This window comes from Zootoca vivipara, chromosome 7 (assembly GCF_965207765.1).
Source record: "Zootoca vivipara chromosome 7, rZooViv2.hap1.1, whole genome shotgun sequence".
Lineage (NCBI taxonomy): Eukaryota > Metazoa > Chordata > Lepidosauria > Squamata > Lacertidae > Zootoca > Zootoca vivipara.
This window is the reverse complement of record NC_142590.1, coordinates 65187925-65212689: the sequence shown is the minus strand read 5'-3', so window position 1 is coordinate 65212689 and position 24765 is coordinate 65187925. Positions and strand designations below refer to the sequence as shown.

At 39.4% G+C, this 24765-nt stretch overlaps 1 protein-coding gene across 3 annotated transcripts; it reads right to left on the bottom strand.

Annotated features, from left to right (window-relative positions):
- Positions 1-455: 455 nt before the first annotated feature.
- LZTR1 (leucine zipper like post translational regulator 1) lies at positions 456-24427 on the bottom strand. 3 transcript variants are annotated; one of them, XM_088673422.1, is made up of 21 exons: positions 24242-24427; positions 24052-24114; positions 23196-23270; positions 20861-20917; positions 20197-20276; positions 18474-18582; positions 17569-17652; positions 16595-16652; positions 15097-15236; positions 13815-14016; positions 13517-13627; positions 11997-12089; positions 11078-11173; positions 10296-10479; positions 9846-10015; positions 9470-9626; positions 8836-8962; positions 6660-6809; positions 5688-5793; positions 4516-4596; positions 456-1447 (listed from the first exon to the last, which is right to left on the bottom strand). In XM_088673422.1, exons 4-21 carry the CDS (start codon positions 20908-20910, stop codon positions 1331-1333), a joined length of 2115 nt encoding a protein of 704 aa, XP_088529548.1. In that variant the 5' UTR covers positions 20911-20917; positions 23196-23270; positions 24052-24114; positions 24242-24427; the 3' UTR covers positions 456-1330. The 3 variants fall into 3 exon arrangements, with proteins under 3 accessions (XP_088529548.1, XP_034978094.1, XP_034978097.1); XM_035122203.3 differs by lacking the exon at positions 23196-23270; XM_035122206.3 differs by lacking the exons at positions 6660-6809; positions 23196-23270.
- Positions 24428-24765: the final 338 nt, after the last annotated feature.

Genomic DNA, 24765 nt, shown 5'->3' with positions numbered 1-24765 from the left:
AGAATTCAGCAGCCAGGTTGCTCACTGGAGCAAGACGGTTTGAGCATATTGCACCGATCCTGGTCCGGCACTGGATACCAATTAGTTTCCAATTCAAAGTGCTGGCTCTGACTTATAAAGCCTTAAACAGCTCAGGACCACAATACCTCAAGATACCTGTTTCCATATGAACCTACCTGGACCCTGAGATCATCTTCTGAGTTCTCCAATATGGCATACCTGTTACTGAAGCTTGTAATTGACATTTTGATTCAACTGCAAAACATGCTCTATTAGTTAATTGAAAGGTCTGCTTTATTCAGATACATGTTTTTTCCCCCCTAAAAGGAGTACAGTGAGAGTAGAGAACAAGCAAAAAGCAAGCCAGCCAGCAATTCAGCTATACTCCCTTTGGGCAGGGGATGTTGAGGTTGCTAACGAAAACACATATTTTTTTTTTAAAAAAAATGCAGACAAACAAGGAGACAACTTTTATTTGATCAATTTCTATGTGAATGTTTCAAGCTATACTGAAAACTGAAGTGTGCAAAATATCAGGCATTAATGTTCCCTAATTAAAAGATTGCATCAAAGGCTTTCGAGAGTACACCACATTCCAATATACATTTACATTTCTTTGCCACTCTGCTTTTCAGAAAGTATATTCAACCTTTAAACTATAAACAGACACAATGAAAGGGATAACACTGTTTCGAAAAGAGTCTTTGGTGACATCTGCTTAGATGCTGGGAAAGGAAAAACATCTACGACTTAACAAATATACGCTGGATGCACCTTGTCAACAGATGCTCCATGTAGTGACTTGTTACACTGACGGAGAAGCAGAACACAGTTTTGGCTGCTCCACTGCATTCATAATTACCTGAAACCATGAGGCACTGAATCGTTTTTCCTTCAGCTTCTATATCTCAATCCACCTGATTAAATGGAATTGTGTCAGGCATCAGAAGTGTACTGATGGGAAAAGGAAGCAACTTCTGTGTTTGGATAAAACCATATTGTCATGGTTCAAATGTGATCCTCTCAAGGACAAAGAATCAAAGAGGCATTATCAGTAATAAAGTTAAGTAAATATTTGTATCAGGCTTGTTTCTTAGTAGTGCCAACATGCCTGAGAACTGTCGTATCATCTTCTCTTTACATCCCTGTGGTCAGGTTCAGGTTCAGGTTCAAATTTACCTTTCACACATTCAAAGGTTTCCATGCGTTGAGGACATTCTTCACCAGATCAACGTGGAATGGTAACAAAGGTTAGACAGAGACTGGTGGTACAGGTAGGAAAAGTGCCATCTCTTGAAGAAAAAGTGCAATATGAAGAATACGGGAAATCTTAGATATCTGAGCCAAGTTCAGCACATTGCTTGTCTGATATGTGATTTGCTAATGATTCTATGATGTCAAGTAAGAGAGGCTGACTGAGGGACCGAAGATTTGGCAATTTCGAAACCTTCAAGAGGAAAAAAGAGGGGGAGGGAGTTAGTTTTCACTGTAACTACAGCAATGTTTGAAACACATAGAATAATAAAAATGATATTTGTTTATTTTGTAGGCACCATAGCCCATGCCAATCTGAAGCCCTATATATGTTTTGGACTACAACTCCAATCAGCCCTAGCTCACACAGCTGTGCTGGAACTGATGAACGTCAAGGGCATATGGACGAGTTTTGTAATGCCTTCTTTCAGCCTCATTGTATCCTGTTTGTACAGGTACATTTTTATTATTAGTTTATAGCATTTTAATATAACACAGCACTTAATTTGTTCAAAAACATACACACAAGAGCACTAAGCATTGTGTACCAGTATATTTACACATTCAGGGCTTAGGTTTCCAAACATCTCAAAATTAAATATTGAAACCAACATAAAAGATTCTGTAGGGTTGTTGTTGTTTTTAAAAAAGCAAGTGTGCACCTTTGTATTTTGAAACTTTATATTCTTTTCCCTACTTTAAAAAGTCCTCACATTGGTGTCATTTGCAAACAGAGTTTCAAAAGAGCACAGCACTTGCAACAGACTTGCTTTTAGTGGACTCCTTTTAAATTCTGAGCAACAGCCATAATTTTCCTAGTAGACAGTACAATCTCAACTGAATCAGAAACAAATCTATATTTTATTACAATTCTAAAGTAAGCAAGCAAGCAAACATCATCAAAAACATGTTACATTTTTATTATGTGTCAATACCTAATATTCATAATAAAAGTGTGGGTATGTGTAAAGTAGTAACACGTGTCTTTACTTGGCCTTTGTTATTTTAACTCACATGCAGCTACTCATTCTACTTGCTTATTTTATGCTTTGTTTTTCATCTTTTAATTTTCTTCTGTTATAATTATACTCTGTTTTCTATAATTATAATAAAAAGCTTTACCCCCCCCAAAAAACCTGCCACTGAAATCACAAGAAACTTATAATACCCTCTTGACCATTAAGTATTGCTAGTTTCATCCACCAATTTATGCATCAAAGGTGGAAAAAGCTTTTCACCAAGATTACAATACATTGGGCTTATATAAAAATTCTATTTCAGGGATCTATTATACCCTCAGCATATGTATTTGACTTTAAAGATCCCCCAAAAGGGGACATAGCATTATCAAGGGATAAAAGAGAGTAGTGCTGTTAACATTGGTGGAAATCTGCCATTTACCAAGGAGGAAAAAAGGTACTGCATTGTACTGGACAGTTAGGACTCCAACACAAAGAAATAACAGAACATAAAACTCCAGAGGGGGGGGGGGGACACTATTTGACACTTATTAAACTCTGAAGAAGACTTTGTAATGAGGCATAAAGCTTTATTCTTAAAAAACCAACCTTTCTTTAGCTTAATAAAACTGATCTATTCAGGAAACAGAATTCCAAAAAACACTTTTTACTTGCCACACAAGCAGGTTTAGTGAAGATGGAACCTCCCCCCCACCCACCCCACAAAACCATCTCCCTTAGTCTCCTCTAGTTTTCATCTCTCTGCAACTAAGCAGAGGGTGTTTCTGGAACTCATTTTATGATATTTTTTCAGAAGTCAACAGAAAGAGGTTTTATAAATATTTCAAAACACTGTAAAAATGTAAATAATTGAAAGAATTAGATTTTTTTTTAAAAAAAGAAGGATTTTAGAGTCTCAGCCACAGTGGAAGCTTGGGTTCTTCCTGGCTTTGCAACTGAGATGTCAGGTGTGGACCAACAATGTTTATCCAATCATTTTTAATTTGAAGTTAGAAGACAGGCATATATATATATATAATATATAATATAATATAATATAATATAATATAATATAATATAATATATATATATATATATATATATATATATATATATATATATATATATATATACCGTGTTTCTCATATTATAAGACATGTCTTATATTTATTTTTTTCTCAAAAATACACACTATGGCTTATTTTCAAGGGATGTCTTATTTTTTTTCCTCCTCCTGCCGCGGCCGGCATTGCTGCTGCGCCTATCACTATGTCTTATTTTCGGGGTATGGCTTATATTCCTTGAATGCTTAAAAATCCTGCTATGGCTTATTTTATGGGTATGTCTTAAAATATGAGAAACAGGGTATATATATATATGGTCTGTGGTTGGACCATAGCTGCCAAGTTATCCATTTTTTTAAGGGATTTTCCCTTATGCTGAATAGGCTTCCTCGCGAGAAAAGGGAAAACTTGACAGCTATGGGTTGGACAGGCAGTTTCTTAGTGACATCACAGACACTAGCCCATCAGCCCAATGCACAATAGCTATTGCTGTAGATTCTCCCCCCACAAAAAAACCCTGAGAAAGGAAAGGCATATTTGGAAAGGTACTTCAAATCAGCTCCACTGCTGTTAAATGTTATGCATTTCTTCATCCTTAATGGGCTCTTGAAATGGGCTAGAGGTAGCAATATGGAATTTTGAGGATTTGTTCCTTTGAGCAGGTGACCTTTATATGACATATCACATTCCCTGCATTTCAAGAGCAGTTTGTCATGTTGTGTGTCTGGGGGTGGGTGGCAGAGCTCCTGCTTGTGAAACACATATCTAAAGTTTCCTTAGATTCTCAGAATATTTTCAGAGATTTTTTTAAAAAAATCTTGACCAACACAAAAGTATATTGCAGTTCCATGAAAATAGCATTTTGCAAAGTTGCAGAAGATCTTTTCCCTGGAATAGAAAGCTGAGAGTTCTATTTACATTCATTACCAGAAAGGACCTTATATGCTATATGGCCAAATGAAACACGTGGAAACCAGGTACACAGAACAGTCAGTACTTAAGAAGACAACAAATAAAAGGTAAAGAGGCACTGAAGAAATGGAAAATACGACCACAAACATATAAAAATCATGTTAGTGACTATATATTTATCAGTGTTAAAGACAAGTTATAAAAGCATAGCACACAGTCCAAAGGGAGGAACAAGAATGAAATGGAGGACTACCTTAAGCTGTTTTCAACCATGGCAGTGAAAGGGGACAGCAGATGCCCAGAACCCAAGAAAACATCCAACCAACCTTGGTGAACTGGTGAACAATGATATGCAGGCAGTGTCTCTTCATATCCAGAGCCTGGGTCTTGTCAGCTGCCTCTAAAATCTGAAACAGAGTTTCTACGTTTTTACTATGTTAAAACAACAACAAACCAAACCATTTTAAATGTTTAATTTTTTTAAGAGCAATCTTTATAGATTAATGGTGCAATCCTATTGTAAGATCCACTGGGGTGAGCAGGATTAGGATCCAAAAGATCTCTAGTTGTGCTGAGAGGTTCCCAGTACAGACAGGCTACACTGGCTTCCTCATCCTCAGCTCAGGCACAGATATACCAACAGAACTCCCCGATCTTGACTGAATCAGGACCCAGCTGGCTGAGCCAAGCCCAGTAGTGACTCTTAAGCCAATGTAATCCCTGAGAAAGGGGAGTTGCATACAGCTCAGTCAAGGAAACTGGCAACGGAGTGTAAATTAGGCCATCAAAAGGGTGGTGTAACACACTATTTTAAAAGCTTGTTTTCCCTCTGCCAGGCTTTGGCTGCCTCAGCCAGCTGTAGCCTGACTCCTGAAATGAGTTTGAATCCTAGTGTATTCGCACTGGCTTAATTTACGCCAGGCTTGCTTTATGCCAGCTTCTTGTGTATAGGATTGCTCCCAGGATTTTCGTGTTTTCTTGTATTTGAGGCAGAAAACAGCACAGACACTGATTATACACCCTCCATTTTTAAACTTATGGCAGTAATAAAGTAATTGGGGCAAGTCCATAAAACTTCATCAACAAACAAACTTTTTTTAAAAAACAAAACAAAACTTTATTTTAAAAGTTTTCATTTAGAAAATAAAATAGTAATTGGGGCAATTCCTATGATACTGCATCAACTCAAGTCTGTTGTAGAAATATATTAAGGATTTAGCCACTTTGTAGGGTGTCTTTACATCTTGGGGCCAGTCGGATGCAATCCCAACCTATGCACCATTTTCTATGGGAAGGAGTGCATTTAACCCTCTTAGGCAGTCGCCGTAATGTTCATCTGGGAATGTGAATTCATCTTACAAACCTCCAAGACAAAAATTTGTGGGCCTTTTATTTGACAAGTTTCCATAGAAAAAAATATGTTAGGAGCTAATTGTAATTACAGTTATTAATTGTAATTGTAATTACAGTTAGTTCCTGATTAGGTGGTAATAAGTACCTGTAGCACGTTTTCCACAGTAACGTTCATTTCTAGGTTCTGCTTACAATATGCCTGGAGTCGGTTATTGTAGAATCCGTAATAATAAGGGGCAGCAAAGAGATAGCTAAAAAAAGCCAGTTAAAGAGAATTCATGTTTCAAGTTGCAAGGAACAGAGGTACCATAAACCTAAATGGAATGGCAATAAGGATGAACAGAGATTTGACCTCTGTCTGCTGCATTCTCTCTAATGTGTTATTGTTATAATTGCTGCTGGCTGCCTCCTTGAAAGTTGTCTTTGGCTCTGGGCCATGCATAGCACGGTGCCACATCAACCATGCTATATATGCAGCAGCTGTTTCCAGGTTTTCTGTGAACTCAAACATTCTGGAGAGACAGAATAAGCAAGAAATGGAACAAAAAAACCCAGAACTAGTGTCCTTGAAGAGGATCAATTCTTAGTAATAAGCTGACAACCAACTGCCTTCCTGAACTGAAACTATCTGTTTGTCTGTCCAAGGATTTTGGCCAGGAACAGCACTAAGGAAAATATAAACTATACAAAAAGGCTGGGAAAGGTGTGCTGGGAAAACTACCCTATATTTTTACACCAGATGGGAGAACCAAAGCAAATATTCAGTGATCCTCCATTCTTAACTGTGTTTGGAATATGCTGAGAGACAAAAGAAAAATTAACTCATCTGAGCTTTTAGGTTAATGCTCACAAAAAACATACTCTATTTACTGTTCTGTTTGACTATGCAAAGCTAGCTCTTTCCCCAAAATCCTATTACACTCTTCAAGATTCATTCAAAGACTTAGCCTAGATGTACAATATATTGGTTGACAAAGAATTACTGTTCACCTCGGTATGGTATTTGCATATTTATAGCAGAGAAAAACGTGTGAACTGGAAACACTAAAATGTTAAGTACATTTTTATAAAAGTATCAAGGAAATAGATCCAGCCTATATAGTCAGATAAAGGATACAGAGAATCTTCAGGAGGCATGTTCACTTCACCATAATAAATATATCTTAGCATAGACTCAAATGCTTGTTTGCTTGGAACCATCTCACCTATTGAAATATTAACTTGCCCATCTTCTGGCATAAAAGAACGAAACATAGCTTCAAAGTAACTGGAAAAAATGCAAATGTGGTGATGCAAGAAGAAACAGGGTCAGCCAAAATAATTAAGGCATTTTTCTGCTACTGTCTGCTTTTCATAAGATTGTTTCACTAATTTGTAGCCAGCAAGAAAAAAGTGTATGGTGGGAGGCCTAAGGCATTTCTAAATGCCTCTTATATATTAAATTGCTTAAGTCTAGACTTATCAAAATGCAGAATTTTAACAAACTTTTTCAGAAACACATCCCATATCATGTCTTGAACAAACAATGATTAATGCGTAGCAACTAACTAGCATTTCTAAATTTATTTCTTAATAATCTATTTCCCTATACTTTCCTTCAGCAAATTTGCTTTAGGATTATACTTCGTGCATCTATAAAGTAGTCTCTGCTCTATGAAAGCTTATGCCGTATTACAATTCTTCAAGAGATTCAATGCTGTCCCTTGTGGCTTGACTTCAGAAAGTGGGTAGTTTCAAACTAAATAACTGCATAAGCAGAATGACTTGCACTTGAACAATGTGACTTGAACAATGCCCTCATCCTCCCCCTGTGCCTACAAATCTGTTGACTCATGCAAGAAGTTATTTAGTGTTGCTTTAGATAAAACCTTATGGATTTTTATCACAATGTGTTGATTATCTTACCCAGTGCCAGGATGTTTGTGTTATAACCAACGCTGTCTGGTCAATTGCCACTGTATCTGTTTTGCTTTTACATAATTCTTAATATTCTTTTTGCATTTGGTTCCCCTCTAACTTCACTCTTCCCCACATGTGTGCACAAGCTGACCAATTTACATCAAACACCCAATGAAGTGGACCCAGGTCCAAAAAAGCTTTCGCTATACAGTGGTACCTTTGGTTACAAACTTAATTTGTTCCAGAGGTCCGCTCTTAACCCGAAATCATTCTTAACCTGAGCCGTGCTTTTGCTAATGGGGACTCCTGCTGCCACGCGACTTCGACTCGTATCCCAGGGCAAAGTTCACTACCAGGAGCACCTACTTCCCGGTTAGCAGAGCTCGTTACCTGGAGCGTTCATAAGGAGGATGGTACGTGACCTGAGGTTCCACTGTAATAAATATGCTAATCTTTTAAGTTACAGGTAGGTAGCCGTGGTGGTCGTTAACAGCCGTCAACAGGTTTACCACACCTATCAGCCAATCACCTATTCCCACCACCCTTCTGAGTAATACCCCTCCCCACCCTCTCACTATACCGGTATATATAAGGGTCTGGTGACTTCTGTTTCAGTGTATCTGCACACGAAAGCTCCTACCAATGACAAACCTAGTTGGTCTCTAAGGTGCTACTGGAAGGAAATTTTTTAAAAATCTTTTAAGGTGCAACAAGACAGTGTTGTTTCCCCTGCAACACACTAAGTTGGCTATCCCAAGAAAAAAGTTGCTTTTGTATTTCTCATTCCCCAATAATTTCTGCAACCTATCTTAGCAAAACATTCCATCAAAAGTTGGTAGTTTAAATGTGGTAGTGGCTCAATAAGAGCTAGCCAAATATTTGTTTATTTCTTAAGGACTGTTTGACATTACTCCTGATTGTGAGAACAGGAGCAGATTTCAGCTTTTTTATACTCCTCCCCCCCCCCCAATCTCTGCATATAAGCCAACATCCAAACCGGGGCAGAGGGCACAATTATTTGTACATGGATTTCCGATGTTCCTGGATATCAAATCTGTTTTGCGCTGTGTATTCAATATCCATACATAACACATCAAGAGTGATCCCCATTCCAACAACAGCGGAACTCCATTCAGGAACTCCCTCCATTCAGGAACTCCCTTCTATATGCCATAAAAGGAACAAGGAGAACAGAAAGGAAACAGAAGCCTAAGAGAACTGAAAGGAGGAAGTGAAGCCCCAACAGCTGAAAGTATAACTCTGTACCACTGAATGACTGATCTAGTAATAATGATGTTATTATTTGCACCCCGACCATCTGACTGAGTTGCCCCAGCCACTCTGGGCAGCTTCCAGCATATACAAAAACATAATAAAACATCTAAGTGACATACCTGGAGCGGGCTGCAAGAATAGCTTTATGAGCTGGCCTTGGGTGACCATCTAAGAGTAAAGTTATATCACAGAATTCAAGTCCAGCACCTTCCAGATAGGCCTTCATATCCTGAATCAATGAGGTTCCTGAACATGAACATACAGAAAATAAATGTAACACACAAGTATGGATCAAGGTATAGTAAAATGCCATGGGACTAACTATGTATGTAGAACCATATACTGATAGGCACTCCAGTTCTCAATCTGGGTAATAGTTACACCATTACTCAACCCAGCTACTAAGACCAGCAACAGGGTCTCTGGTGTTTATGACCCTTTAGTTAGTGGAAGGTAACTTCTTGTTAGACCATCAATAAGAGCTAGCCAACAATCAGATTTCCATTCCCTCCCCGCTAAAAACTACAAAGTGTCACTACACTATCCTCTTAAGATAAATTTTATTTCAAAATAACTTTTTCACTGAATTTTGTTCTACGTCCCTCTATCAACTCTTGAAAGAGTTAAAGTAGTTGTGCAAGCAGAACTAAATGACAACAACAACTGGAGACAGTCATGTTCAGGATATGGGTCATTATTTACATCCATCAAGAGCCACAAACTATCTTTCATTCAGGAAGGAAGGTACGTTACCAATATCAAGAGGCTGATCGGAATGTGTTCGAAGTGGAGGTTGCTGTTTTCTTCGTACTATCTCCACAATCAAAGCTGAGGAAAGGTGTTCAAATTCTTTCATCATTATTACTTGATTAAAGTGTGATTCTTTTACTACAAAATTCAGGCAGTGTTCCTAAAGGAAACAAATAGTTGCTTGTCATCTGAAGAACCACCACCACTTTAAGAAAAACACAAGTCTGTCATATTTCTCCTGCAAGTTATCTTTGAAGAATCTACCAGCAAGTCTTTTCTCCCTCAGAATCTTCTAGAATGGGATTTAACCAATTAGGTTGATTCTATTTGGACTAGTTTTTTAAAAAATGAAATCGTACTCAGTCTTGTGCACACCTACCTTTAGCTGATCTAACTGAAGTTTGTTCGCATTTTCGCACACAACAAGCACATTCTGGAGATCGACTGAGGCCTCAATATACTGGACACACAGCTGTTCCAATCGTGAGAGTTTGAAGTTAAGTGCCAATTTGTACACATCCATGATTAGCAATACATCTTGCACATGCCCTGTACAACACAATATATATATAAATATAAATAATGCGATTTTATGTACTGAAGACAGAGAGAAAAGTGTGACAGCAGGCTGGGAAAGGTTCCCTGTTCCAATATTAAGAATAACTTAATTGGGCTCTACTACCATAGTATGAAAATGCCCTTGAAGCACAGATAAATAACAATGTGTTTATGGACTGAAACTACATAGTTATTATGTGAAGAAACTCTGAAAGAGGCTGAGACAGAAAATGTACACTTCTTTTCCTAGGAAGCCATTCTGCTACCCTACCTTTGCGTGGGTATTTGATTTTGTCTGTGTACAGGAACTGCATGAGCACCTCAAAAGGCTGGGCTTCAGCTTCCCGGATGGTCACCTCCAGCAGCGGCTGCAGGCGGCACAGCTTGACATTGTTGCCTGCTGTCTCCATCTGGGGTGCCCCTTCTCCTTCTTCATCAACATCTTGCTTAGATTTCTAACAGCACAATGGGAACAAGAAAAGACTGAACCATCTGGGCAATCTTACAGCATAACAGCACCCCAAAACTATTCATGCATTTAACCATGTACAGACAATATCAGGCAAACCAACTTTTGTTTTTAACGTAACTTCAGTGCTAAAAACCTAGAATGGGATCACCAATGTTGTGCTCTCCAGATGTTGTTAGGCTAAAACTCCTATCAGCCCCAGGCAGGATGGCCAATATGCAGGGATAATGACAGTTTTAGTCCAACAGCATTCAGGTAATCACGCTAGCTGCCTCTGACCCAGAACATCTTGTTTCTTAAACAAAACAAAACAATTCTGACACAGGTGCTCATCCAGGTTAACGGAATCCAATCACAGGCTCTGTCTTTCAATTTATCAAGACAAACTTATGTAGGTACTTAGAAATCATGTGTCACCCTTTTTGATAGATATTGCTGTGCCATGTCAACAAAACTGCAAATCTGGAAGTCATGAGATTAACCACCAAATCAATTCTTCAAAATGTTTTTCAGAATGCATGCCATGACAATGACGGCTATAATAGCTAATCATCCCACAAGGAAACCTTCTCAGCAAATCATACCTGCTTCAATCTCTCTCTTGCCTGTGTAATTTTCTTCCTGAGCCACTTACAGCGGGCTGTGACAATGGCTGTATGTCCTCGCACTCTTTCTTCCTTCTGTCAAACAGTTGAGAGAAAAAGATTTGCATTCCTTGACAGTTATAGGATTTGACAGATAGCTGAATTTTAAAATCTTTTAACTTGCTGCAGTAACAGCTGATGAGAGGCAACACAGCAAAACAAACACCCTTATTTTCATTTTAAATACATGCAATTCCCCATTTACATGGGAGTTATGTTCCAAGGCACTGGGAAGCCTGGAAGCCCACCCCGTTCTGCCCTTTGGAATGCCAAAAATGGTGCGTGCATCAGCGGTCATGCACCTGCCAACTGTGTGAAATGGGGAGGTGCCTGTACAAAACCAGGAGATTGCTACAGATGTGCAATAGCTAGTATAAACCTAACATTATTTCAATATTTTCCAACATCAACATTACACCATCCATGCTGATGTCATGCAAACGTTAACATATTCTTGCTGGCAACTTTAAAATCCTTAAACCAGAGGTACAAAAAGTGACAAGCAGAGATAATAGGCAATATCCAGTTAAGCATGCTACAAGTATATCCACAGAAATCAATGAACTTAAGTTCAATGGGTCTATTCTGACTGGACCTCACCTAATGTACTACTCCGTTTCCCTATTTCCTAAATAACAGTGGAATATGTCACTATCATACCTACCCTTATAACCTATATACATAGAGAAAACTCTTCTGTGAAAAAGCACATAAAAAGCCAATTTGCAACATCTGTTTCTCTCCCTCTCCATCAAAGTATATAATTAAAAGTATCTGATGTAGTATTGTATCACAACTGTATCTCTTTAGCCAGGAAATAAACAACTTCTGCTCAACATTTCCATTAGAACACACTCACCTCTCCAAGAACAAATTCCAGGTCACTGAATTGCCTGTTTTCCCACAGTCTTCCATAGTCATCATGTAAAGTGCATTTGGGATAACAAGAAAACTGAAAATGAGAGTTGAAGTTCTGTTAAAAGTCTGAAATGGAAAAAGTTCTGTCGTTGAAATGCCATATTACAAATGTGTAATTATTAAAGTTGCCATTGGACCAATGTATTGTTGCAGTATATAGCAGCCAGCTGTAGAATGACTTACAACATTTGAACAGGAGCAGTGCGAAAGAAGCATCCAGGCCTAATTCACAGGTACCAACAGCGGTGTAGGTGGCCACTTGAAATATAACCAAGTGGGGGCAACTGCATGGAAAGCTATCTGAAATGTGTGTAGTATTAGTGAATTTCAACATACATCAACACAAATATACAAAAAAAAATCAGGAATATATGAATAGCTAGAATAAAAGTATTTCACATGAACAGCTTGTTGCACTGAGCCATCTCAGAATAGCTGTGTTCAAGTAGCCACCCATATTACTTCTTATATTTGCAAGTCAGGTTTTTGCTGTTGTGCTGCAGTATGTTTCCGAGCACAATTCAAAGTGTTGGTGTTGACCTTTAAAGCCCTAAACGGCCTCGGTCCGGTATACCTGAAGGAGCGTCTCCACCCCCATCGTTCTGCCCGGACACTGAGGTCCAGCTCCGAGGGCCTTCTGGCGGTTCCCTCACTACGAGAAGCCAAGTTACAGGGAACCAGGCAGAGGGCCTTCTTGGTAGTGGCACCCACCCTGTGGAATGCCCTCCCACTAGAGGTCAAAGAGAACAACAATTACCAGACCTTTAGAAGGCATCTCAAGGCAGCCCTGTTTAGGGAAGCTTTTAATGTTTGATGGATTTCTGTATTTTAATGTTTGATGGATTTCTGTATTTTAGAATTTCTGTTTTGTTGGAAGCCGCCCAGAGTGGCTGGGGGAACCCGGCCAGATGGGTGGGGTATAAATAATAAATTATTATTATTATTATTATTATTTGCTAAGTAGGCAGAGGATAACACATTTTCATGACGTACTTGTGATTCTATGATGAGATGCCACGTGCTCAGGTAGAAGGATATATGCTCTGGCAAGGAAGTTCGCATATGTCAGCCAGGTGCAGAAAAATTAATATGAAACTCCTGTTACAATTAAGCATCTTTGTTTTCTATTTGTATGGGTGCAAACTCGTACTGGCTTCAAAATCAAACTATTTTGGAGAGCTGCCTAAGGCTATTGTTATGGATATGAATGTGGTCATAGATGTCTCTTCCTGGTCACAGGGCCATGTTTCAAGATGAGTTATTTAAAGAACATTGTTTGAAATGTTGATGAAATGGTTGAACTTACATTGATTAAAGTTTCACATTATAATTTAGAATGAAGCCAAATATAAAAACTTTTAAAATAAATTGTTCTTTGCTGTTAAACTTTGTCATTGGGGGGGGGGGAAATAATTATCATAATCTTAAATGAAAGGAAGACCAGTGCTTTTAATGTGTTACCTGAAATCTATACATTTCTCCACTTCTAATGTTGTTATCCACTGTTCCACCAAAGATGTACATTGCATCACAGATGACTGCTGCAGCATGAAAAAGTCTTCCAGTTGGAAGCTAGAAGGGGAGGTCGGGGGGGAAGACACACAACATGAACAGACATTGTATCTGTCAAATATATAAAACAGATTTTTTCAACCCAAAGGCCACATTCCCCTGATGGCTACATTCTGGGGGGTTATTCAGCAATATCTGGAGGCTAAAGTTTCCCCACACCAGATTTAAATCTTACTACTTTTTTTACCTCGCTATCTGGGCTTGGCTGGATAACTTCCCATGTCTGAGAATCTACGTCATAGCAGTGAAGTTCATTAGGCAATGTGTTGTCTGCAGCGCCACCAAACACATAGAGATGGCGATCAAAGGCAACCATTGTGTGACCATATCTCCGCTGTGGGGGAGGAGGAGAGCCCCGTAGTAAATGCTCAGTCGGAATTCTGGTCCAACTGAAGTAGAAAACAAAAGGTTTTAGTGGCTCAGTCCCTAAAGACACACATGAATCCATATACACAACTATGTTATCTTTCATTCTCATAGCATACCACAAGCTGTAGTATGATGTCAATTCTATAGCTCTTTTCTTTATGTGTATGTGTTTTGGATCTGTTGTCTTGTCTAAGATGCAATACTCATTCAGACTGCAATCCTAATGACAATCCTGAATACAGTGGGATTTATTTATGAACAGACATACGATTGTGCTATTTCTTTTAAACTTATCTTAAATGCATTGGTACAATGAATTTTGTTTGTAAGCAATGAATGTAAACATTTGCAACATATGGGAAAGAAGTACAAGCTTTTGTCTGAGTAAGTGACTTTAGTTAGGTACATATATTATGCCCCAATATACATCAAGTGAGCAGAAGAGCAGTCTATAATGACAATCCTTGCGCTTCATGGGCAAGGAGACCTACACTGCTTTGGCTTTCTGGCCCCAACCTGGTGTGTCAAATGCATCAAGAATGCATGATGTCATCTCACAATATTATTATACAAAAGCAGGGATGGCTACTCCTAAACCGGGGGCCTAATTCAGTACCCAAACAAGTGTTTATACTCTCAAGGTCCCACTAATTTTGATGGGAGCAGAAAAAATAAAAGCAGACACAGTGCTGGGGTAGGTAGAAGGGACTTAAAAGTGCTCCACCCAGTCCAAATGATAATCAGCTGCAGCTACAGCCCCCATTAAAATTTTAATAGTATTTTCATACTTTTTCCTATTGAATTGGGGGGGGGACCCAATATTTTTGTGGGCACATTATAAAAATCACATTAAATACTTCAACTATTTCTATTTCATAGTACAGGCAACCCCCAATTTGTGTGGGGGTTTCCTTCCTGGTTGTCACGTGCGATGGCAGAGCACACATAAGTCCACCCTGCCTTTTTACACCCTCATCTGGGTCCAAAACTGGCACACACATGCACCATCACATGTGCCTTGAACATGCACAAAATGGTTGTTCCTGTATTGTTTTTAATTCAGCCACAATTTGGTTTGGGTTGGGTATTTTGAGACTCACATTTTTTCCTTGAATTCAAACTGAAAAAGATTATTGGTGATCTTTGCTCCGCTCTGACCAGAGAAGACAAACATCTTCTCTTTGCAAACAGCTACAGGAAAATTGCAACACGAAGGAGGAATCTCACCCGTTTGCTTAATCTGAAAAGCAGCAACACAAAATAGACGATATTTCATCTTGAAATTAAGCCGAAGGTCAATTTCAAGTTTGGACTGCTCATTCAAAACATATACATATACAAAACATATACAACAACTATGTTCTTAGCAAACCATGCAATTGTTGACATGCCCCAAATGTATTACAAACACAAACCTTACTAATATCTTGCAATACAATCCTATACATATCCACTAAGAAATATGAACCACTGAGGTCAACAAGGTTTACTCTCCTGTAAGCAGGCAGAGGACTGCAGTCTTTTATACTTAAGGTACAATCTACCAGAAAATACATAGGTAGCATCGAAGTAACTGCACACACCTAGTTATGAACATTGGTTCTCTACTATCGGTGTCACATGATGAACGAAGTTTGAAACTTTGGAGACTTCAATAATAAGATATTGCCAAGTTCTTGGCAATTTCAACTATTCATTGTTTACTACTACACCAAAACATATAAAATTCAGTCATTATTTAACTTAAACTACTGAGTTAAGTAGTAAAGACATCAACTGAGGAGGATAGCAGCACAGGTGTTCGATTGTATGAAAATGAAAGAGTTTAGGTCATGCAAATATGCAGGAGTAGATTTCAGAATCCTGAAAAAGTTTTAAGCTTTGAAAACATTCAGCTTTAGTAAGTTCATAACCCTTGTTATTGTGAAGAAATGGTGAAAGTATGTAAGCAATATCTATTGGTGTCTCAAACTATTTGGGTCCATCTGAATGCATCTCCCCTTTTATTAAAATTAAAAAGCATGCTATTCCAGATTTTCTCCAAACTGGGAATGATCCAAACAGCCTTCTGTATCTATGGTTCTCCAACCCTTGCTCAGCACTAAAAGATACCTTCCTCTTCACCTGAAGGAGGTGGGGGAAGAGAAAGGCTTCTCATGCTGTGCTGCTAAGCTCTTGATACAAAAAGCTCCCACTTCCCCAATTCTCTGGCAAGTGCAAAGAACTCGGAAGAAGAGAATGGATGGCCATCTCTCATAGATGCTTTAGCTAAGATTTCTGCGTTGCAGGGGGTTGGACTAGATGACCCTTGGGGTCCCTTCCAACTCTACAATTCTATGATTTTATGAGAAGGCTCTGTGATAACCCAAACCAGTCCACAATTCGTGGGCCCTTGGATCCAATAAAGAATGTGTGGCAAATGCTCCATTATAAATGTATATCAAAGCCATCAGGGTGTTCTGGAGAAATGGTTAACCTTCACTGTTACAGAGGAATTTAATTTTGACAAGACTAAGCTTCTCTAGATCAGATACGTGACACAAACTATATCAAGCACTAAAATGAATAGTTACTTTTTAAAATATCCATTCCTCTTACCTCTTCCCAACAAGTTAAATCCCTGTCTTGTAAACTAATGGTCCACATGTCATTGAGTCTGCATCAAGAGGAAAGATCAATTTTAAAATACTCTTTAAAAGCTGGTCACAACCACACTGGAGTATATTTTGCTCCTTTCACATATACAATAAGATTCCTTCCAATTTGGAGACTGAATAAAGATCAATCTATACATTACAGATACATGCATGCAACAAACCTCTCTCACCTTTTCCCCTACAAAAAGCAGCTGTGGGGAGAGGGGAATATGAAATGGAGAGAGAGCATGGGAATTAGCCACTTACTTTGTGCTGCTCCCCACACTCCTGACGTCAGCCAGCCTTTTATTAGGAACTGAGCTTTCAGTGTGGCAAGCCCTGTCGTGTGGAACTCATACTCTCACCTCATTTTATGAGTTACACTGCCTTTCTGTATGTTATGAAAATGTGGTTTCTGATGTTTAAATAAATAAAAGTGCTTAGCAAGGCATTTGGCACAAAGTATATTACTTCTAGTTTGTTCTTGTCTACACAAGAGGCTCTAAAGGATGGGAATTATCAATTCCCAACAGTGAACATATTTCAAAACTACTTTAAACATGTTATATGATCTTCCTTCACATCAGTTTCAGTTGCTCAATAAGCTACACACATGCCAGTTCAGGTCTTATTAACTACAAGTTTCTAGATGTCATCAAGGCCCAACTCTAAACTTAAAATACTAATTATCTTTTATCCATGTTGTTTTTAATTGTATATTGTGTGTATTCTGTTGCTATGGCTGTCAGCTATGCAAATAAAGCTGATTGATTGATTGATACTAATTAAGAAAACAGTAGGACTTAGCACAGACGTCCTAAGAGAGAAGAGTTTTTGTTACAACTCAGAAAGACAAAAAACCCTGTTTCATATTTAGCAATACTGAAGCTGGATTATTGTGTGTGAACCAGAAGAGACCAGAAAAATGCTACCTACCGTGCATTCCCATCATATCCTGCAAAGATCCACAATTTGTCACTATAGACTGTTGCACCATGAGCTGACCGGGCAACAGGTAATCTGAAATAAGAACAGACCTATCAATCATTTTACATGACAACATGAACACACATTTACAATAAAGGCAATACGTGGTATTCAACTAAGTTTTCCTCTGAACAGACCCACTGACATAAATGAACACATCTGAGTTAGATCCATTATTTTCAATTAGTCCACTCCGAGTAAACTTCCAATGAATATCTCGCCACTCCCCAATATTTGCCTTGACGCCTAAAGAAGTGGTTAGTAGTATCTAAACTTTAAGAACTGGATCTAGAGAAATGCCAGAATAAGGGAAAAGATAACATTCCTGCCCCCCCTACTCACAACATGGCAATCCCCACATAAGGCTCTCAAGGGCAGTGCCAAAGTGCTGTCTGCAAGCACTTGGTGCAGGAGCATGTGCTTGCCCCCCCCCCCCCAGCAGGGATGGAGTGCGCTAACCCATCCCTCGCCGCTGCCAGACCAAAGCAGGGACACAGAGGGTGAAGAGCACTCTGTGTGCTCACCCAGCCACCTGTCAGCTGACAGGCAGGCATGGTGGCATTGCCCCTCTGGGCCCCCCACGCTATGCTACTGCTTGAGGGTGCGGGACCCTGCTGAATGGGTTAGGCTGTGGTGCATAGCATGGGGGTGGGGTCCTAAAAACTCCATGAGTGGAGTTTACTGAATTTAAACAGTAAAAAATTGCTATTGTTTATTGGCTGACTAGCACTGATGCTTGCTTTTTTTAAAAAGGACAATAAATTGCAACTATCTTTGCAGGCTTTACAATCATATTCACTATAGTATAATAACAATCTCCTTTTAAAGGCTTACACTGATGCACAGGCTTTTACCTTCCTTCAATCTTCCACTCAGTCCACTGACCAGTTGCAAGCTTGTATTCAAAAAGATCATTTTTATTCTTCAAATTGGAATTGGAATAGATGTCTCCAGTATAGCCACCTAGATGATGATAATGTGATTGCAGTAAAAGGGATATTAGGCACAATTGCAGATTGAAAATATTATTTAATAAAATTCTGGAGTTGAACAAAGCAAGCCAACTAGGGTGCAGACCGCTATATGTATAGCTATCAGTAGATAACACAGCCCAAAACTCCTGGAGAAGTTACAGTTTTTTCTTTTACCAGATGAAGTATAGCCTAAAAGACACCAGAGCATTTCCATGTACAGTATGTGCAGACAGGGTGTTGGGGAAGTTAAAGCAAAAAACCATGGAGTCATTTTCACCATGTAAATGGTGGCCATTAAGGTGCTATTGTTGCTGGGTAATAATATGTGAGGCAGACATCGTGACAGGCTAACAGACTATGGCCTCATCCAATGTCCTTTTTATTGTGCACTCATGCCTAATGATTTCTGCTCATTATTATACTGAGGCACTTCTACGTGATCCTGCTTTCTATACTGTTTGTGCCTGCAAATGTTTTGGGGCAAATGTACTGTTTGATTTCCAATCTGTGTGTGGCCCGTAAACTCCTACTGATACCGTGAAACATTGTACTGTACTGTACAGTATACCACAAATCAGGTGGGGGGAAATCGTCAGCATTTTGTAGCTTTATACCACAAGGGTAATAGGAGTGTCCCTCCAGATGGCAATAATGCAGTAACACTGGGGAAGCCTCACAGAAAAATGAATGAAGAAAAATGCCGGGTGGCCAGTCCACCACTAAAGCGGTATTTTTGGCATCAATGGCAAGTTGCAGAATACATATACAGTACCAAAAATACTAGTCTGGTGGAGCCCTATGTTGTTTTGTCCCCATGAAAGGCAGCATATAAAAGAGCTGATAACCAAGCTCTGGGGTAGACTCACCTGATACTTCTGGGTAACTTTTTAAAAAAAGTTATCAGGCATATTTATCTGGCTGAACTTTATGCTTTTTTAAGCGTACGCGCACACGTGCACACACCCACCCACACAGTTTTGATTTACTGCACCTGTATGTTTTTATATCCCGTTGCTCGGTCCCAGCTCCTGCCAACCTAGCAGTTTGAAAGCACCTCAAAGTGCAAGTAGATAAATAGGTACCACTCCAAGCGGGAAGGTAAACGACGTTTCCGTGTGCTGCTTTGGCTTGCCAGAAGCGGCTTTGTCATGCTGGCCACATGACCTGGAAGCTGTATGCCGGCTCCCTCGGCCAATAACGCGAGATGAGCGCCGCAACCCCAGAGTTGGTCACGACTGGACCTAATGGTCAGGGGTCGCTTTACCTTTACCTATGTTTTCATGATCATCTATAATTTCCATTGCTCAATACAGCACTATTCATATATTTTAGTATCCTGAATACATAAATTATCAAGAATTAAGCTGTTTGTTTGGATATCCATATTAATGCTACCTGTTTGAAGTAAGTTGTGTGGCCTCTCTACAAAACTGGCAAATTGGCAATTATCTACTATATGATGGCACAAACACTTTTATGATTCCACTTGTCCATTCTTGCACTAGTATTTGCTGGACAGCTCTTTCACAAATCCAGCAAGACCTCAAACGTATATTTATTCTGACTTGCTCACAGATAATGATGTAGCTTACTAATAACTTACCAAATACAAACATACTGCTTCCATAGACTACTGCTGAATGGTGATATCTGGGTGCTGGAGGGGTCCCTGTAGTAAAAGCCCTGTGCAATGTAACACAAAGCAGTACAAATGCAAGAGTACTCATTAATGTGACAATATTTTATTTGTAAGGATATTTAAATATTCATAGTTTGGTGTGCACTTTAAGTGCATTTTCTATTGCACTATTGACTCTAATCTAATTAAATAATTTGTTCATTTCACACTGTTTCAGATGCATGTAATTTGTGGTATTTTGAGAATTTTCTTAGAACATTTTAGAGTCTTCGAACTGCAGAAAACAGCAGCCATTAGATATATCTTGTTTTACTATAGGAAAACATTATTGTGGGCTAAATATAGATTTTTAGCAAACTTCCAAGTTTAGGATTGTATCCTGATTTTATAAACAAAGGGTTGAGGCCTTATTACAAGTTTCAAAATTACCCTTCTTTCCCCATCTATAACACTTCAACGTAATTTGATTACAAACCCATAGTAGATAGTTATCAAGTATACATTAGCCATCAAAAAATGCAGCATGCCAATAATATCTATTTTTTTCAGCCATTTAGGTCTAATCGGTTAGGCTTAAAAATGGATGCAAAAATAATGCATGAAATATTCACTAGAAATAGAGCTGTACCTGCACCAAGAACAGTCCTTCACATCAAATCTCAACAGGTCATTCAACATGGTTTTCCTTCAGAATAAGGGAAATAATATATACAGTTATCCTCAGATATAACATGAAATATACAGGCATAATGCCGGCCTCCACATTATTTAGTTTTCAGTCCCCCACCATTCTAAGCAGCAGACAGTACAAAAGAGATGCTTTGTACCCAAAACAAATGAGAGCAAACACAGGAATTCACATTGGCCTGGTTCACTCACAACACAAAGCCTTGGTTTGTTTAACCAAAGTATAGTTTGTTTGAATATTTGAACCAGCCTACGGGCTTACCAGGATTTGTTTTCTGGCAACAAGCCAAAATACTGAACCATTGTTTGTTGGTAGGTTACAAATCTTGGCTTTTTAAAACTATGGCCTATCATTATGTCTGAATACAACCATCTTGATGAACATTGGTTTGTTTGGCTACTCTGCCCCAGACTTTGCCAAGCTACAGGAGCATAAGACAAAAGTAGACAAAACACAAACCAAGATTTGGTGTTTCACCATAGTGTGTTTTCTCATCTGTGAGATGGCTTGAAGTTTGCTGAACCATGGTTAACCCAAACAATGGCTAAGCAATAAATGCGAATGTTGCTATTTATACTACTTGTTTATATTACAATTAACTTTACCAGCTATTACACTGATTTGCTAAAATATGACACATTTATTATTTGCTGAAACTGTCCTGGCTATGCCTATCATAATTTGGATTTAATTACTGTTTACTAATTTCCCACACACATATGTGCATTTGTCTCTATTAATAAATTGCTTTGAGAAATTATACAGATCTGCCATCCCTCAACATGGACTAAGTCAAGATTGCCATTTTCTCCCACAATAATTCTACCACTTGCTTTGAATCCCATAATCAAGATCCAATTTTATAATCAAGATACTTTTAAACATAAATTTATTCCAGCATATCCACTTCAAATATCTTACAGAGTTACGGGAGAGATACGGCAACACCAGGACAGAGGGTTATTTTCTTTGCAAATGATTTTTCCTAGCTATCTTTGAAGTCTTTGCCTTCTCTTTACTACAGTGGCAATGATGACAGCTTATCATACAAGACAGTGAAGGAAAATTCATGATTTTAGTCATTTGCAAGCATCATCCCCAACCCTTGAGCATTTTATAGTAGAGATGCCACCACAGAGTGGCCCTTTCCCAGCTTCCTGCATAGTAGACTTCTATTGTCCCCCACCAATGATCTTACCACATCAGCAAGTCAGTATGTAAGGCGATGCTCCAAATACTTAAATCCCAAATTGTACAGGACTTGACAAGTCATTACTAATACTCTGAATGTGGCTCAGTAGCAAATTGGCAGTCAGCGCAAGATCAGTGGAATATAATCCTGGTAGGCTAAACCACTCAACAGCCTTGCCAACAGTTCTTGCTGAATACTAGTGGACAGCTATATTCTAGATTGTGGATAAAGATGGCAAAGATGGCATAATGCTGGGGATCGGCTAAGAGGAAGCAGCTTATGACTAATATGGTTCAGTATTACTGTCCCCATCAGAGTGGGGAATGATGTTGGAGACAAGGCAATACTCAGTTTTTACTGTTAGTTTTATACGCTGCCAGTATCTTTTTGGTGAGTGTTAATGCTACCCATTATACTAATACTACCCATAATAACATTGTTATTATTCCCATATTGCCTGGATTGCTCTTATCACTAACACAGATTTTAGATACCAAACATAAGAAACCAAAAGATAATAAATAGGCTTTTGGTTTTTTTGCTTCCATAGTAAAGTTGGTGTCAGAACTTCTTATATTCAGCAGAAAGCAAAACAAGAGGTTGATCTCTGTTAACTGTAATTTGTGAAAACAGTTTCTAAAATCACACATGATTTGAGCTTTTCACGAGGACTATTTATTGAATTTATATACTGCCTTATACCTGGAGATCTCAGGGCAGTTCACAGAACAAAATCAAAATATAAAACCACAAAATATATAATCAAAATAAAAACAACAATACAGTAACGCACCCCCCCCCCGGAACCTCTAGACACTTATAATATGATTTGGCATTCCTTTATGACATATACAGAGGAACCATCATTTTCAGGGCAACCTCTGTCACAAGCCTGGCAAAGCTGGAAGGATGCTTGATGATCTGATAAGGGGCATAAGTCTTTATTTGTTATTTTAACTCATATGCAACTACTACATGCCTATTTTATAGCTTTGCTTTTCGTCTTTTAATTTTTGCCTGTTATAACTGTTCTCTCTGTTTTATATACATTATAAAATGAAATAATTATATATCTTCCCCTACCCTCATCCCCAAAGCACAACAGCAAGCAACAGCAAATTCAGCTCCTCTGGGCTGCTCTTTGTTTTTTCGTATTTCCTGTTTTAGATACCAAACATCAGAAACCAAAAGATTTTTATTTGCATGTGTAGCTTTTGATCTGCACGGCAAATCTCTCCGGCAAAAAAAACCCTTCCCCATCAATCACCACACACTTTCCACTTGGGTTTAGGGTTGCCACTCGCTTTTGTCCCCCCACCCCCAAGCGGGGCTTCTGTGCATATAAGCGTGTGACAAGCAACAATTCCACAGGGGAGCCTTTCTGGTAGGGAGACTCCCCCCCCCCCCGCCAAATCGCACTGCTAAAAGGCACACAGGGAAGGGAGAGAGAAAGCGATGGTGGCATCAGCCTCGCCTACACGAAGGCGACCTGGGATCAAGACCTGGGGATTACAGGTGAAACTCGGAAAATTAGAATACCGTCGAAAAGTGCATTTATTTCAGTAATGCAACTTATTATTTTTTCTTTTAATTTTTACAAATGCTTTCTTTTGGAAATTCCACAGTAATAAAACAAATAGTTACAATAATACTGTACAAAAATAAACATCACTATTACATTTCATTAATTACTTTCCATTTATAATTGACCCGCCTAAAGACAAATAATTACAATTACAACAAATAAAGGCTTGGCATATCTTGCTTTGCATGTCATGCATCTATCTATACTCTATTGGTTTCACCTTTTAAGTTGCGTTACTGAAATAAATGCACTTTTCGACGATATTCTAATTTTCCGAGTTTCACCTGTATAAACTGCCGCCTGCAACGGGGTATCCAAGGGATCGACGCGATTCCCGGGAGGAGGAGGACTCACCCATTATCCCCGCCGAAGACGTAGATGGCGTCTCGATAGGCGACCACGGTGTGTTTGCTGCGGCTGGGAGGACGAAGGAGAGAAAACGGCCTTATTTATGATTTATCCCTCCGATAACCCGTCAGCCGCCGCCCCCTCGGGGCTCTCCCTCAGCGACACCCCCCCCCCCACCGCCCAGCAGCCTCCTCACCGAGCCCCGACGAACTCGTCGCAGGGCGGGAGGCGGCGCCACCGGTGCACGGCCTCGAATGGCCCGAAGTTCAGAGTCAGGTACTCGACGCTGTCCGAGCAGCTGTGGTCGAAATCCACGCTGGGTGCCACTTTGGAGCGCCCGCCCGAGCCGGCCGCATCCGCCATGGCCCGGGCTTGAGAGGAGGAGGAGGGCGAACGACGGCCGGTAGCGGCCAGGACGGAGCAGAAACTACACTTCCCGGCATTCCCGTCTCGCCTCAGAGGAACTGACGCTACCCAGGAGCGCTTTTAGCCGTCGTCGTGGCCACGTGAGACTACAATCCCCAGCATGCCAAACGCGTTCTGAGGCCGGGCATTCGGAGGGCTGTGCCGTAAACAAGAATGCGGAATGAGCGCGGAATGAAGCAGCCGCGCAGAAACGCCGCCTGAAAATGGCCTTTTAGCCTCTCTCGGTTTCAGAGATGCCCCAAATAACAGACCCAACGAAGATGACCCCGAGCTTTAATAAAAAAAAATCTTAGG